At 39.8% G+C, this 16964-nt stretch overlaps 1 protein-coding gene across 2 annotated transcripts in view; it reads left to right on the top strand.

Annotated features, from left to right (window-relative positions):
- FBXO9 (F-box protein 9) overlaps window positions 1-15281 on the top strand; it is a 35915-nt gene extending 20634 nt beyond the window's left edge. For both annotated transcript variants that reach the window (XM_032864524.1, XM_032864523.1), the window contains 10 exons: window positions 437-494; window positions 1883-1982; window positions 4223-4353; window positions 5515-5629; window positions 6971-7089; window positions 7302-7392; window positions 8084-8179; window positions 8515-8608; window positions 10586-10737; window positions 14673-15281. In XM_032864524.1, the coding sequence (XP_032720415.1) occupies window positions 437-494; window positions 1883-1982; window positions 4223-4353; window positions 5515-5629; window positions 6971-7089; window positions 7302-7392; window positions 8084-8179; window positions 8515-8608; window positions 10586-10737; window positions 14673-14781 (1065 nt within the window). In that variant the 3' untranslated portion in view covers window positions 14782-15281. The remainder of the gene's footprint in view (window positions 1-436; window positions 495-1882; window positions 1983-4222; window positions 4354-5514; window positions 5630-6970; window positions 7090-7301; window positions 7393-8083; window positions 8180-8514; window positions 8609-10585; window positions 10738-14672) is intronic.
- The last annotated feature ends 1683 nt before the right edge of the window (window positions 15282-16964 follow it).

The following is a 16964-nucleotide window of genomic DNA, read 5'->3' as shown; positions in this document are numbered from 1 at the left end:
TTGTTGAGTTTTGAGAGTTCTTTATTCTAAATACAGTCCTTTGTTGAGTAAATGGCTCATACATTCTTTCTCTCAGCCTGTGGCTTACATTTTCATCCTCAGGGTATTTCATGGAGCCAAAGTTTTTAATGTTGATGAGTTCCAGTTTATCAACCTTTCCTTCTGTGGATTGTGTTTTTTGGATCAAGTAGAACTCTTAGCCCAGCCATAGGTCTCCAAGATTTAAAAAATTCTTTTTCCTATAAGTTTTTTATTTTACAATTAAGTCCATGATCCATTTTTGAGTTTTTATGTAAGATGTGAGGTTTATGTCATGGTTCATTACTTTGCCTGTGGGTGTCCAATCATTCTGGCACTTGTGTTAGAAAGGCTGTAATGCCATGCATACTCACTTTTAAAACAGACTTTCAAAAATTGCATTTCACTATTTTTATAGGCTCGAGAACTCTTCCTAAAAGCAGTAGAAGAAGAACAGAATGGAGCTCTCTATGAAGGTAAAAAAATTCAGGGCCCAGGATCATATGTCATGACACTTCTAATAACAACTCCTAGTTACTGAATATTTTTTTTTTTTTTTAACTAGAATATATTTGGAATGTAGCTATCAGTCTCCCTATATTTAAAATTGTTTTCTACCAAATCAAAACTAAATATTGTATTTCTCTACAACCTCTTTTCAAAAAATATTGCTGTGAACCATCATCATATTGGTCTACGTTTAGGTTTTAGTATTTATTCTTCATTTTATTAAGGTCTTAAAAATAACTTTCTTGTTTTAAAATAGTGTATTCTTTTATGGGTGAAAATTACTTCAGAGGGGGGAATATAAAAGTTTCTGGAACATATATGTATTTACTAGTTTACATTTTACACTAAGGAATTACCCCTCAGCTTTAATTACCTCTTTAATTTACCTCTTTTAATTACCTCTTTTATTAACCCATTAGAAATGCATAAACAGAGCAGTGGGGTATTTTACTGTATTAGGTGTGTAAGTCGGCTTCCATTTTGTGATAGTAAAGCTAATAATTGGGGCATGGGAAAAATGCTTGTGCTTGAATCACTTTGAAAATGTCCTCAAAATGACATTTTCAGGATTACTGCATTTTACTCGCAAGTTTCTTCTAGTGATATTTTCACTCAGATATTAAAAGAGCCCAAATGGTGAGATCCCTCCACAGTCTTCATTAGTTTGTAAGATTCTCATCTCCATTTAATGTACAGTAATTTACCCAGAGTAACAGAACACAGCAGAATATATTGAATTGAATAGCGTCTGTCTATGGAAAGAAGAGCTGGTTGGCTTCTGCAGTCTCAAGTTCTGTTGTATAGCTTTGTGGGAGAGATTGCTAAATACCATAGCTCTAAACCACCTGGCCAGGAACTTATAAGAAAATAGGTTTTAAATGTTATTTAGCTAAGTAATAGGCATCTCGACTAAAGGAAATTGGATTTGAAGGTTAATTTAAAAAAAAAGTCTTTCTTCTACCTAGTAGGAAGCATTTGATTATCCTTAACTCTGCATCCTAGAATCAAAAGGTTGCTTAAAAGTGTTTTTCTTGGGTCTACAGCAATTGCATTTCCAAAGTGTGAAGGAAGACAACCACATAAGATCGCTTCTAACTACAAGGTTGAGGGAAAAGGTGGGAAGGGCTAACAGTCCTTAAGCTGCTATAATGTGTTAGCTTTAGAAAAAAGAAAGGTTATTTCTGAGTAGTAAGGCTTGGAAATAAGTTTGTTCACTGAACTACTACTGCATGTAGAAAAAGGGAATTTGGCTATTTGAAAGAAAGTTACCAAATTAAACCACAGTTACAGGTAATCAAAGGAAATGACAAAAAATGTGTGGTCATAGCTAATTTAGCTTTATTTCTTCTTTTAGCCATCAAGTTTTATCGTAGGGCTATGCAACTTGTACCTGATATAGAGTTCAAGATTACTTATACCCGGTCTCCAGATGGTGATGGCGTTGGAAACAGCTAGTGCGTATATAATTCGATAGACAGTAATACATAGAGTTCGTTAAAGTTAAGCATCTTTGCCCTGTTGACTCTTAACATGATAAGAAGATGGTGGTAATTCTGTCAAATTATATAGTCTTTAGCATAAAGACTTGTTTATAAAGTTGTAGAAATTTTTTTTAGTTAGGGAAATGTTAAGATTAAAATATAGAAATGCACATTTTAAACAGATACAACAAAGATAAGGTGGCAAGCTGTTTTTTTTTTTTAAATAAAAGCAGTAATTATTGAAAGTAAATTAAAAGACACAGTTCACCCAACTGAAACCTATTTTAAAAAGTCAAATCTATTAAAATATAATTAGGCCAAAGTTGACAGAATGTTGATAATGGTTGAAATTGGGTGATGGGTACATGGGGTTTCATCAAACTAGTTTTTCTCCTTTTAGATATGTTTGAAGTTACACATTTTTTTAAAGGTTTTTCATTTTATTAAGAAAATGCTAAATTATAACAAGACTTTATTATTCTCTTAACGTATCTGGGAGGACATTGTTAAGACTGTGTTTCTTTAAAAGCCCAGGTGCAGGATAGAAGCCATGTTTCTTTGGATAGATGCCTCTTGCACCAAAGTCATAAAGCGGCATTGATAGTTTTACATGGACAAAGATCAAAAGATTTGCGAGCCAATTATAGAGAATTGTTTTTGGCTTAATCTATCTCCAAAAGCTCAATTTGCTGATATTAGAGAGAGGAGAGTCTCTACCCATGAGAGAATGTCAGGTTAGAAACGAGCAATACATAGGAAAATAGTGTTTTTAGTAATAAAATACTACCATTATGTTACGGTATACCTCCATCATGAGTTAATTAAGAAGTTACCTTTATGGATAACATGTGCTCATTGCCAGTGTTTTTTTAACTGCTTGCAGTATTAACACTCAAGCTTTGGATAATAAAAATATCACAGTGAAGTTAGTCTTAACTGTCTGTCTGAACTTGGAGGCTAATGGTGTTGTTCACCAAATGAAATTTAATAGTGTGAGGTAGTTGAAACTCAAAATGAATCATGTGGGCTTTTTCTAAGCCTCATTATGCCCTGGTGGGCATTTAGACCCGGCTCCCAGCCAGTTTGATGAATGGTGCAGGTGCTGTTGAGAAAGGCCATATTAAAAACGGTAAAGAAGCATTTCTTTTCTCTCCCATCCCTTTGTACAAGCCCAGATGCAGTGAAAGTTCTTGAAGGATAAAGGTGTTTTTTTCTTATTAGGTTTAATAATCCCTGAAAGTTACTCTCCTGGTTTTGTTCTTGTTTTCTGCCTTCTGTGAAGCGCTGGTAGAGCGGCCCTTGTACCCATCTAGCCTCTGCCACACGTGCCTTTCTTGTGGTATAATTAGCCCTTCCTGGTCTTCGGACCTTATTCTCATCTAAGCTGCTTTGTATATCTGATCGCTTTTAAGGTTAATTCAACAAAAATTAAAGGCAGATTTTTATTTATTTATTTATTTATTTATTTTTTAAATATTTTATTTATTTATTTAACAGAGAGAGATCACAAGTAGACAGAGGCAGGCAGAGAGAGAGGGAGGGAAGCAGGCTTCCTGCTGAGCAGAGAACCCGATGCGGGACTCGATCCCAGGACCCTGAGATCATGACCTGAGCCGAAGGCAGCAGCTTAACCCACTGAGCCACTCAGGAGCCCTAGATTTTTATTTTTAAACACTGAATTACCCTGTTTAGATGATTGATAGATGATTTGTGGACCCTGCTGATTAAGATTTTTAAATTACATATTTTCCTCTCTCAAGGTAGGGTGGTAAGGCACATCTGTTAGAAAACCCTTGGTAAGTAAGTACTGCAGATAACATCTATATACTTGATTTTTATCCAGTTAGAATGGATTGTAGTCACATTAGTATGGACTATATTTACATAAGTTTTTAAAAATCATTTGAAATTATCTTTTTCACTAACTCAAGAAATCTCTACAGTAAAATGGACTAATTAAATCTCAACATTTATATCCAAAATTCTAGTTCTTCCTGGGTGAGAATGAAAATGGCTGAAGCTTTTTTCGCCAAAAAATTTGGTATGGCCCTCCTTCGTGAGGCAGAGTAAACTTTTATCAAATCAAAAAAGTAGTTAAGACAGTTTGCATTTAGATAACTTTTTCTAAAGCAGATTTGAAAGTACTATCAAAAATCAGTTTCTAAACTCTGTGGAGCGAAGCACTTAATTTATTCACCTCCCTCCTTTTTCAGCATGGAAGATAATGACGATGACAGCAAGATGGCAGACCTCTTGTCGTGCTTCCAGCAGCAGCTCACGTTCCAGGAGTCTGTGCTCAAACTGTGTCAGCCTGAGCTGGAGAGCAATCAGACTCACATATCAGGTAAGCGTACATGGCTGTTAGAACTCAGGGAGGCACACTTTCACTTTAGATTTAGATTTTCCAAACTTACAGGGCCAGATAACTAGCCAAATAATTGCTCTAGTTTAAAGTACGTTGGGAGAGCTAGTTATAATTACTGTTTGCATATACTAATAAGCTTTTCAAAATCTGAAGTAGAAAGGAGTTTGGAGTACAGTTCAAGGATGCCCTTCGTGATTCAGTGAAGATTTAAAAGGGTGTCTGAGTTATTGAAGCTGCCCAAGAAAATTAGAGGAAGACAGGTGTCATGAGGCATTTCAGCCTGAGAGAGGTTGCATTTTTATTTATTTATTTTAGATTTAATTTTTTTATTTGACACAGAGAGAGGTAGTGAGAGAGAGCGAGCACAAGCAGAGGGAGCAACAGGCAGGCAGAGGGAGAGGGAGAAGCAGACTCCCTGCTGAGCAGGGAGCCGGACACAGGGCTTGATCCCAGGACCCTGGGACCATGACTGGAACCAAAGACAGCCACTTAACCAAGTGAGCCACCCAGGCACCCCAGAAGCTGCATACTTAAAAATGAGTGTTTGGGGCACCTGGGCCACTCAGTCAGTTAAGCGTCCAGACCCTTGGTTTTGGGATTGAACCTCATGTCAGGCTCTGCGCTCTGCTCGGAGTCTAGTTGAGATTCTCTCCCTCTGCCCCTCTGCCCTTCTGGCTTGTGCTCACACTCTCTCTCACTCAAATAAATAAAAAGATCTTAATAAAAATGAATGTTTCTTTCTTTTCATATGTTAAGTGTTATTTAGTTATGTGGTTTTCTAGAGAAAGACACTTGAAAATATTCAAGAAGATGAAAGTTAGTTTTAGTGTCAGCAAATGCAGTATGGATTACGTATACATACATAATTAGATATAAATATATACATATCAGACTGTTTTATTTTAAAATCTCTTGGTGATAAAATGATCTTTTGAAGGAAAAGGTGCTTTATAAAAGTAGCTTCTGATCTGTTCTATACTGAAAAGAAAATTGTGTCTTGACGTCCAAAACCATTATTACTCTGAGCCATACTGAGGCTGTGATTCACAAAGTCCGGGAGTAGTGAAGCTGCCTGCGCCCGAGAATGAGACCACCCAATAGCGAAGGAGGGTCGCTGAAGGGACGATGTTTTCTTTGCAGTGTTGCCGATGGAGGTCCTGATGTACATCTTCCGATGGGTGGTGTCTAGCGACTTGGACCTCAGGTCATTAGAGCAGCTGTCGCAGGTGTGCAGAGGATTCTATATCTGTGCCAGGTACTTCATCTTTTTAAAACAACTCAGGCAGGGGTGAAGAAAGAATTATGGTCTTTTGCCAGTTTCGATAAAGAAAAAAACTTGATCGATATTCAGTAAAAACTTAGAATGGATGGTTTTGCCTAAGCTCTACGTGATCTTCCCAAACCACCTAGCCCTTAAAGTCTAGAGTGCAGTGGATTTCCAGGGTGCAGATGTAGTCACATGTGGTACTTACATAGAGCAGTTTGCGTGCTATCCTAGCTGATTCGGGAAAAGAATTGTGCTAGGAAAATAAACTTGAGTCATCTTCACAATAACTCTATAAATACCATTATGTGGTAATGACTTAAATTTAGATTGCACTAGCATTTTCTTTTGGCCCATTAGAAGTTATCCTATACTTTTTAAAATATTGCTTTGTGAAGAATAATCATAGTTTAGTATAAAATGATTTGAGACTGGTAATCTTTCATGGATATTTTACATAAAAATAAATACTTTGTGGGGCACTTGGTTGGTTTGGTTGGTTAACTGTCTGCCTTCGGCTTGGGTCACGATCCTGAGGTCGTGGGATCTAGCCCCGTGTTGGGCTTCCTGCTCAGCAAGGGAACCTCTCCCTCTCCCTCTGCTGCTATGCTCTCTCTCTCGTTCACTCTGTCTCTCAAATAAAATCTTAAAAAAAAAAAAAATACTCCGTTTACTACACTAATCCCGTAACAAAGTCTTGTTGGTGCTACCTTAAAAATAGATCTTTAATCTGACATTTCCCCCATGTCCAGGGACCCTTCTTGTTCTGCCCGTTACAGCCGGTCTGGGTTATTATGGCAGTGGCCTGCTTCCCCTCTTACACCCCTAGAGCACCCAGAGAGCAGACCACCAGAGTTAGAAAGCCTAAATCATACTCAGAGCTCTTCAGTGGCATCCATGTCACTAAATAGCCTGGAAGCCCCTCACTGCCCCTCCAGTCATGCAGCCTGTGAACCTGGCTTAGTTAGCTGCAACCATGTGGTCCTCATCGAACGCACCAGACACCCTCCCACCCAGAGCCTTGCACTTGCTATGGCTTCTCTCCAGGTATTTTCCCTGCCATTGTGCCTGAAGTAGTCTCTCCTCCCCCACCTTAGCTGTCCTTGCCTGTTTACCCTACTTCATTTGTTTTTGCACTGAGCACACTATCTGAAACTGTTGTTTTTTAGTATGGTTTGCTTTCCCACCAGGAAAAGAGCAGGGTCTTTGCCTTGTCTGTCTCCAGAGCCCTGGTCAGTGCCTTGCAGGTGCTCATCAGATTCTTGCAGAAATATTTCTACATTTAGGGACTTAGCCTTTTTTATAAGTTGATGTTATGCTTTTATTACCTAGAGACCCTGAGATATGGCGTTTGGCCTGCTTGAAAGTTTGGGGCAGAAGCTGTATTAAGCTTGTTCCGTACACATCCTGGAGGGAGATGTTTTTAGAAAGGCCCCGTGTTCGGTTTGATGGTAAGTTGAACTCTTCAGAACTTAGGAGAAATAGTGGTCTAGCATGTTGATTTTGATAAGTACACAGTCTTAACTTTCTGTAACAGATCGAAGTACTCTAATCATACTTAAAGGAAACCACAATAAAAATAAAGCTGGAAACATGTTAGCTGATTTTAACTGTAAAAAAAAAAAAAACTAAACTAAAAAACCTCAAAACTTTCTTTTTATAGGAGTGTATATCAGTAAAACGACATATATTCGTCAAGGGGAACAGTCTCTTGATGGTTTCTATAGAGCCTGGCACCAAGTGGAATATTACAGGTACAACTGTAGTAAACTGAGTGAGTGAAAAATTCTCTCTCTCCAAGTATTAGTTCATTAGCTACCGGGCGGCTGTTGTTTGTGGCCTTCGCATTTATCCACAAAATGACCCTCCGTACTTTTCTCCAGTTTTGTAATAGGAACTGAACTCAAAGAACCAAGAGGTTAATACAAATTATTTAATTCCTCCTAGCTTCTAAATTGAAGAATCCCTTTACATTTTAGAGCTCTTCATTGTTTTTTGCTTTTGGTGGGATTCATTTGCCTTTTCACTTAGCTGGTGCTCTTTCAGCTGTACTGTCCATCAGACGTTACTGGCCTTGAGAAATACGGAGACATGTGAACTACAGTGTATGATCATTAGGTCTTACTCTTGACCTTAATTAGTGCTTTAGGAAAAAGAAAAAAACAGTTTTAATGGAGGTATATTTATTTTTATTCAGGAATAAAACTGAAAGTTCGACAGTTCCCTCTAAGAAAAATAACAGACTGTTTTCACTTCTTTTTCGCTGGCCTCATGGGTTGCCAGTCATGTTTGTTTTAATGTTGTTTTGCCGGTTTTTTGGCCCATGGTACTTCTGATTTGATTTCACAGCAGTGAACAGGTTTAGGTGCCAGGAAACAAGGACATATTTTATACTGTGTGTGTGTGTGTGTGGTGTTTTTTGGTGTTCTTTTTCTTTTTACACAGGTACATAAGATTCTTCCCTGATGGCCTCGTGATGGTGTTGACAACCCCTGAGGAGCCCCAGTCCATTGTTCCTCGCTTAAGAACTAGGAATACTAGGTAGTATTTTTCTGTAGTTGTCTGTCCAGTTCACATTTTCTGTGGTTACTTGCAGGTTAATGTAATCCAGTGCTTCCTTAACTTCGTACTGGCTGATGAAAACAGTACTCCACAGGGGCCCTTAGGAAAAACACTGGTGCCTGGGCCTCTCTGCCTAGGGAGTGTGCTTCAGTAGTTCTTAGAACCCTTGCAAACTAGGTTTACTCACATCCTAGCTGATTCTTCTCGGGCAAGTTGAGTAACTGCTGTTAGAACACATTACTTCCTAGATTATTTAAATACATGTAACAACTAATTAATAGACTTGGACTTAAATTGTACTTTTTAATTTTTAGAACTGATGCAATTCTATTGGGTCATTATCGCTTATCACAAGATACAGACAATCAGACCAAAGTATTTGCTGTGATAACCAAGAAAAAAGAAGAGGTGAGTATGTGATTGGAATTAAAGGTCCTCTGTTTATTTCAATACTCTACTTACTCAAGCATTCTTGATTAGAAAGGATAAGAAAATACTGTTTCATAATGTATACTGTTACACAATATGTATGTTGACTTAAAACATCTCTCTGAAGAGAGCTGGAGGGTTTTCTGAAATGTGGGGGGTTTTTAAATTGGATCAGCTTGTTTTTCTCTAAGTGATTTCTTTTTCTGGTCTAGGTTTTTTACATTAGAAAATGTAAAGCCAAAATGTGCTACGAAATAACTAGTAAAATTATACCTGAATATGTTTTTTAGCTATCCCTATTTTGAATCATAAGGGATTTCCTTTCTAAGTTAGCTTATATAGATAATTTTTTCTCAAGGATGTTCTTACGGAGAATTTCAATTTCTACTGGAAATAAGCTAAAGTAAGATAATTTCCTTCTTCCTGTTCTTACAAAAGGAAAAAAAATGCCAAGCAAATATTGCTGAATTATTACATTCCAGAATATTTTTAACTCTAACACATTGAGGGCCTATTTTTTTTCCACAACTTTTCTTGTATGTGTTTTTCAATCCCGGTTTTAAAAATGGGTACGAAAGGAGTCAGTTGTGATGTAGTTGGAATAAATACTTGCCCAATGCTTTCTTTTTTTTTTTTTTTTAAGATTTTATTTATTTATTTGACAGAGAGAGATCACAAGTAGGCAGAGAGGCAGGCAGAGAGAGAGGGGGAAGCAGGCTCTCTTCTGAGCAGAGAGCCGGATGTGGTGCTCGATTCCAGGACCCTGAGATCATGACATGACCCGAAGGCAAAGGCTTAACCCACTGAGCCACCCAGGCGCCCCTTGCCCAATACTTTTTTTTTTTTTTTTAAGATTATTTATTTATTTATTTATTTGACAGACAGAGATCACAAGTAGAGAGGCAGGCAGAGAGAGAGAGAGGGAAACAGGCTCCCTGCTGAGCAGAGAGCCCGATGCGGGACTCGATCCCAGGACCCTGAGATCATGACCTGAGCCGAAGGCAAAGGCTTAACCCACTGAGCCACCCAGGCGCCCTGCCCAATACTTTTATAATTAATATGGTTTTCAGATGTTTTCCTTGTATCAGATCCTCCTCTCTTCCCTGGCATCATGTGTTAGTTAGGGCAGGGTTTCATTGGAGTCCCTTCACCTTGTGGCCGCTGGTGGCTGGCTTCTCTGCCTGCCTCAGGTAGCCTCTGGGGATCTGGGGCAGCTGTCTAAGGAGCAGAGGTAGCTGCTGTGGCTGTGGCCATGAGTTTCCCGAGGTCAGAACTGGGGAGTTGTGAGGCCCTTGTTTAGGTCTTATCTTATAAAAGAGTATAGGAACTCCTCTATGTTGAGTACCAGTTATCTCTTCAGAATGTAACAGTGAAACCGTGGATAGTGTTGGCATTCTTGTGTTGTTAGCACCAGTATTTGCAAAAGTGTGATTCTAATGAACCTTGTCCACATCTATTTCTTCATTGATTCTTTTACTGTTACTGCAAAAGGTAAGTTTCTGCTTACCATGCTGCTTCTGCATCTTTCACCAATTCATCACTTTGCCTCTTTAAAAATTCCCATATTTTCAGTAGAAGGAAATACTAGGCTTACATGGAAAAGACAGAAGTTTTCATTTCCAACTCTGCAACTGCTGTGTAATTTTGGTTAACTTGTTTGACCTCCTGGGGTCTTCATTCTTTTAGCCATTAAATAGCAGTGTATAGTCATACTTAACACTTGGGGTGGTTGTGTTGAGTAACTGAGCCAATGAAGGAGAGAAAACCTTATTTTTAGAGTGCTTACCATTTTTCAGGGCACTCATCCACCTTCTCATTTGATACCCAAGACCCCCCCTACTGTGTGCAGAGAAGAGGTTACTTTTACTTTACTCTTGCATGATAGGTGCCTGTCATAGTTTTATGTATCACTGAGTTTTATGTATCATGATAGCTCACACACTTTTTCTTTTATAGAAACCACTTGACTACAAATACAGATATTTCCGTCGTGTCCCCGTACAAGAAGCAGATCAGAGTTTTCATGTGGGGCTCCAGCTGTGTTCCAGTGGCCACCAGAGGTTCAACAAACTCATCTGGATCCATCATTCTTGTCACGTCACGTACAGGTAGGTGAATGTAGTACAGATGCCAAAGCTGCACCATAATATCAGGCTCAGCAAACTCTCTGATTTGAAAGCCCTCAGGGTTAACGTTCTGTTATGAAACCACTTTATGTTCTGTGACGTTACATTAGAGTATTACATGGCCCCTGTAGATGCCTCCAGAGTTTGCTGTGCTCTAGGTAGAGAGCTGTCAGTGTGATAGTGGCACCACAGAGACGTCCCAGGCCAATGACCGTCTTTTCTAGAGGAGTCTGTCAGGCACGCAGAAGAGTGGAGCAGGAGGTGGTGCTCTCCCCAGTGGCCGTGGGAATAGGCATGGGAATGGGTGCCACCACTTTGGAATTAGAATGGTACTGTCACCTTTACGCTGTTCATGTGTGTTATCCTCATTGACTTACTCAAGGCACTTTTAAAACCTCAAATCTTTTTTCTTCTCCAGTGCTTCACTCTTACCATTTTTTTTAAGCTTTTATTTCCAGTTGGTTTACCCTCTGGGATTATACACTGATTTTAATAAAATTGTAGCAAGGAGGGTAAGTCTTCTAAAAGGATGTCACGTATTCCAAAGCCAAATCTATTAGGTGTTTCCTATTTAGCTCACTTACTTAGGAATACATTTTAAAATTTCTTGAAGCATGCGCTGTTTTATGTGTTTCAGTGTAGCATTAGCATTTTTAAATCTTTTAGATTCTCTGTAATATGAAGCCAAAAGTAGATAAACTTATGTTTATTAATGTTTTAGTACTTTATCTTATTTGGAAATGATTTAGATATTTAATGCATTTAATTTAATTCATCATTTAACCTAACTCAGTTTAAGGTTTTAGGCTATTAAAAAAAGTTTGGGAAAACTAAGTAGACATATATTGCCAAAAATCTCATTTATAAACTTTTGTCTTGCTTAGCTTTATTTGTCCTGAATTATGTTTAGATTACTACAAACACTTTGTCTAAAGTGTTAGACAAAGTCAGCCATTCTCCGAAGCTATTATTTTTTGTGTGTATACATCTTAGAGAACGTGAATTTATATGGCTAGTAAACTCAGGTAGAATAAGTTTAATATTTAATGTTGATAACTAAAACCATGTCTTTTAATTAAACCATCAGCCATAATCTAGCTTTTATATCATATGTTTTCCTGGATCACATGCACTTAACCATTTGGGTTAGTTTCTGACTTTATTATGATTTTCAGAATGTCCATCCAATACAGGCACTTGCCTTCAAACCCATAAATAGAGCTTTTATAAATTCGTTTTAGCAATACCATAATTGGAAAGTACCACATAACTAACACACATGTATAAACACATGTGAACAGGTTGGCTCAGAGACCTTATTGCTGGTTTTGAAAATCCTGCCCTAAAATAAAGATTTATCAAAGTCGGATGTGAGTTTTTTTTCCTGGTAGGTTGAATGTGTTGAGGTTACCTGGCTACATGGGTAAAGGTTTTCTTTATATACATCAAGTTCCAAATGACTTTGCCCATTTTGTTTTTTCTTGATAAGAATCATCTCCTTAAGTTTGTATTTTAAAGAGATGGACTAAGAAATTCTTGGAGAAGACCAGGTAGAACATTCAACATTTAGATTTAAAAAGCACAGGAAAAAATGCAGGCTCCTTCTACAAGAAATTTAGTTTCCAAAGGCCAGTAATGTACAAGCTGTTTGAGGTGAGCAGGGGACATTTTGGGATTGGTAAAGGAATAGGGGAACTTTCAGTTGCCTGGAGAGCTGCATTGCTGGTTTGTAAAGACGTGTAACACAAGGACGACTGCTTTCAGTTCAGTCCAGAGAACTGGACTGTCAAACTTACATGGCATCAGAGCTTGCTGCGATTGTCTAACTGTAGTATCCTCAGTTTGCTTTTTTCCCCTCTGGGTACATCGTTCTAACTTTACGTATTTTTGGTAGTATTGAATAGATTCTGTTGGGTAAAAAAGATGGATCAGCAAGGAGGGTACAGAGGATATCAACTTTCCCAAATCTAGAATCACTCACCGTGATGGCCAAAAGACAGAACCAACAACCTGCCTGTCCCAAGCAGGCAGAAAGCCAAGCCCAGTTGTACAAAACCAGATAAACAGGAAAGACAGTAGCTGTCCCTGGGAGAGAAGGGCTCACTAACCAGTGGGCCTGGATTTAGAAGGCAAGGACAGTGTAATTGTATTTTCTGTTTGACTCGGTGGGCAGAGATTTGGAACAGCAGACTCTGGTCAGAATTTTCACCTTTTGCTGGCTTCTGCCAGTTTGTCCAGGATCCCCTCAACACGATCTGGTATCTGCTGATCTCCCCTTGACTGCCTAAGGAATGATGTAGCAGCAGTTTATCAGAAAATCCCTCAGCTTTGTCAGCTCTGGCTGGGGCTCACATGAGGACCCTGCTTAGAAGGCAGATAACAGGGCGTCCGTAAGGCCCTTAACTTGGCAGAATTTTGTTGATGTTTATGTAAAATTCAGATGAGAACGAGTACTCGGTCTTACAGTCTTGTTATAGGTACCTATGTTTTTCTCTTTTTAATTTTTAAGTTTTTTGCAATAAAACCTTTCGATGAAACTGTTTTTGGAATTTTGAAACCTTTTGGAGGCGTCTGCATGCCACATGAAATGGGTATCCCATTCTGTTCAATTGGGAACCTGTGCTTTCAGGTCTCGTTCTTAAATGATCTTACCTAATTGGAACCTTCCACGTAACGGCCATTGTACTTCTAGGTCATCATCTTCTGAGGGCGCCAGTAGGTTGGTAGGACGCTAGTCACAGAGTCAACCCACATCAGCCTATTTTGGGACCTGGTGGTTACCAAGCCGAGTTCCTCAGGACACAAAACAAGCTTAGGAAGATTTTGTCATTTTTGCTAGATATCTGAAACTTCTGGGACTGTAGTTCTTAGACATGAAATAAGCAGGTGTGCCAGAAGGTGGCACACTTGACCCTTCAGAATTTAGGGATCCTCTGAGCTAAACGAACACCTGAAAGGGATGTGCTATGGGGCTGGGGGTGGTGCGTGTTTCGCAGAGTACCTCGTGCCTGGGAAGTTTCTGGAGATTGGTAGGTGACCTAGTGCCAGGCTAACCTGTTTCACGATCAACTTACCCCATCCCAGCAGTCTTCTTGAGGTTTTGAGCACTTGTAACAGGCCTTAAATGCTCGACCCATCCCCACCAATTCTTGTGGATTTTTGGCCTCCAAGATCCCCACTAGCAATAGGCTGTACAAGCCATCCTGCCTTGTAAAGGGACACCACGTAGCTGGGGAGCCTGAGTGTCAGCAATGATGACAAAGAACCCATAACCGAGAGGAACTTACCCATGGCCCTCAGAATGGTGAGAAAGAGTGAACTCCAAAGGTTCACAGGTACCATGCCTATGTTTTCTCGTCCCCAGGCGCTGCCACCAAATCTGTTAAATGACAAAAATTCAACCAAGTAAATTTTAATTGTCTTATTGGCTTTATTAAACAAGTCCTGAATTGGGCAGCATCCCATATAGGGTATAGAGGGGAGCTGGAGTGTGCAGCTTGCACAAACTTGGAAGTTTTTTATAAAAGGAGGGTAGGGGCAGGAAGGATTGTTCCAGGCAGTGCTGCTTTCCCTCAGAGGGAGGAGCAGGGAGTCGTACCATGCAGGCTACCTCATCTTCCTTCGCGGGGTAGAGAGGGCCCATGTGGCAGACGCATGGGCACCCATCAGAAGATTCCCGACTGATTTGAGACTGCATTTAGATTAGGTATTGGGCCCTGGTTTGGGAACTCGGTCTAAGTGACACAATTTTGGGCCTGCGGTTTTCTCTTATCCTGCTGTTATCATTTTTAGTTTACTGAGATGAACTCAAAATAAAAAAGACTAAAGTGTAAGATAAGCTCTCCCTTATAAATATGTAAGGATTTTAAATAAGTTGAAATTTCCTTGTAACTGGTAATTTTGTGCTTTCTTTCCAGATCAACTGGTGAGACTGCAGTTACTGCTTTTGAGATTGACAAGATGTACACCCCCTTGTTCTTCGCCAGAGTGAGGAGCTACACTGCTTTCTCAGAGAGGCCTCTGTAGGGCCTCACATCCAGTCCTCTGTCACTGTTGCATGAATAAAAGTATACAGAGCAAAAGAGCACCTAAGTTATAAATGTACATATATATATATATGGAATTGGAACTTATTTTACATTGTTAGAGTTCTTTTAAGAAGAGTATAAATTGATTATTTTTTTTATTTAAAAGGGATAGTTGATACTTGGGGTATTTTGTTTTGAAATTAAGAAGTTGAGATTACAAGTTGTTCAGGCACATTTATGTTGTGAAAAATCTTCAGATGAGCTTTAAATCATGTCCTTTTTCAAGAGGATTTCTGAGCAGAATTCTGTCCCACAAGTCTCCTTCCGCCTGACCGTCCTGGTATTTAATTGCTTCAGGGGAGGGCTCCCCTGGGTCAGCATTTCTCTCATGCATGACATAGTGTCTTTGCATTTAAAGGCTCAAAATGTGAAAACTTGTTCTGAATTTGTTTGAGACTGTTTGACCAATAAAAATAATAAACATTTCTTTCAACAAAATGCCTTTGGATGGCCTTCCTTACATGTCAGAGTCATAAACAGCCCTGTGGTAGCCAGCAAAAGCTTAGGAACCTGCTTCTTTTCCATCCATGGTCTCTGCAGCTGCAGACTGTAGATCTGCACACTCCAGCCGAGAGCCCCTCAACAAACTCAGCTGGGCATCTCTGTTCCTCAAAGAACACAGCAGACGATCACGTCAACCCAGTCCCCGCTCTATCCAGAATTCAAACAAGGAGAGCGCCAGCCCCTGAGTGTGCTGTGTTGCCTCCCTAGTGACGATGCCACTGCTGTGTGGTCTCAGAGTCGGTGCCGGGGAGCCCTCACCCAGAGTCCGCTCTCTCCTTGGTGATTCAAACACAGCTAGGGTCAAAGACACACACACTTACAGAAATCAGCAGCTGCAGCCACAGCTGCTTTCAAGTTCATGTGGACATTAAAAGATGCCTCCTAAGTTCCTGCAATTCGATATGGGAAGGGTCTTTTAAAAAACTAATGCATGTTATGTTTAAGGTGAAAACCAAACATCCAGAGTGTGTTTGAAGAGACTCCTACTTCAGCTGAATTTTTATAGTCCTCTGAGAAATGGTGTTTCCCTCAAGATAGGCTTTTTGCTTTCCTCCCTGTTTCTAAGGTAAAGTGGCTCTTCATGTGACCAGTAGTTTTGATAATGCAAGTTAAAAGGACATTTGATTAGGACCTTGTCAAATACAGCTAGAAAAGAATTTCCTAAGGAGAGTAGGAATCGAAGATTTTCTTGTTTGGCCACCATGCCTGGATTAGTCAAGACCTGCTGCAGACAGCCAGTAGGTACCAAGTTCAAAGCTTTCCTTGTGCCCGCTAAAGCAACTTTTACATCTTCAGCTTGAAGCTGAAAATAGTATTTTTTAAATTGTTTTCTGTACAGATTTTTAAATTTTATTTTTAAATATTAATTTTAGAGTGCAGGGGAAAGGGTCAGAGGTCAGAGGGAGAGAGAAAATCAAGCCGACTCAGAGCTGAGTGCAGACCTTGATGGGGGGGGGTCTCTATCTCATGACCCTGATCATGGCCTGAGCTGAAACCAAGTCAGACGCTTAACTGACTGAACCGTGCAGGTGCCTACCCAGCACATTCAGACTGTTAATACAAAAGCAATATACATTTATTTTGAGAATATTAGAATATACAGAAAATCAAAAAATACCCGAAGACACACCCAAAGATAACTAACCAGAAGGAATTTTTGCTGTGTAGCCTTTTTCTACTGTTCTTTGCAAATCCTGCCACAGAAGCCTTTCAACTTCAGGAATGTCCTTCCTTTGCTCTATTTGGATATTACAGAAGCCAGCAAGTACCAGGGGAAGCTGACAGAACAGTAGGTACAGTCACTCCTAAAAAATCCATGAAACATTTTCGAGAACTTGCATTTCAGCTCCTGCCTGAACTGTTCAGCTGTCTTCATGGGGACTCTGGCCTAAGCACTAACCCTGGAGTCGGCTTCTCTTGCTGTTGCATTTCCTCCAGAAACCCCCTTCTCACACCTTGGTGGAGGGTAAGGTAGGAGGGCTCAGGGCTGTTGGGGGCTCTCCCTCCCTGAGACTAGACAGATACTGGTGGCAACCAGCACTAACGCTCCACCTACTTCGCCAGCACCCCGTGTGCTTCCCCTGCCCCACCCCCCCAATTCCCCTGCCTGCCGAAAGC

The sequence above is a fragment of the Lontra canadensis genome, unplaced genomic scaffold (assembly GCF_010015895.1).
Source record: "Lontra canadensis isolate GAN:19392208 unplaced genomic scaffold, GSC_riverotter_1.0 scaffold27, whole genome shotgun sequence".
Classification (NCBI taxonomy): domain Eukaryota; kingdom Metazoa; phylum Chordata; class Mammalia; order Carnivora; family Mustelidae; genus Lontra; species Lontra canadensis.
The sequence above is the reverse complement of the archived record's forward strand: the minus strand, read 5'-3'. Positions and strand labels throughout refer to the sequence as shown.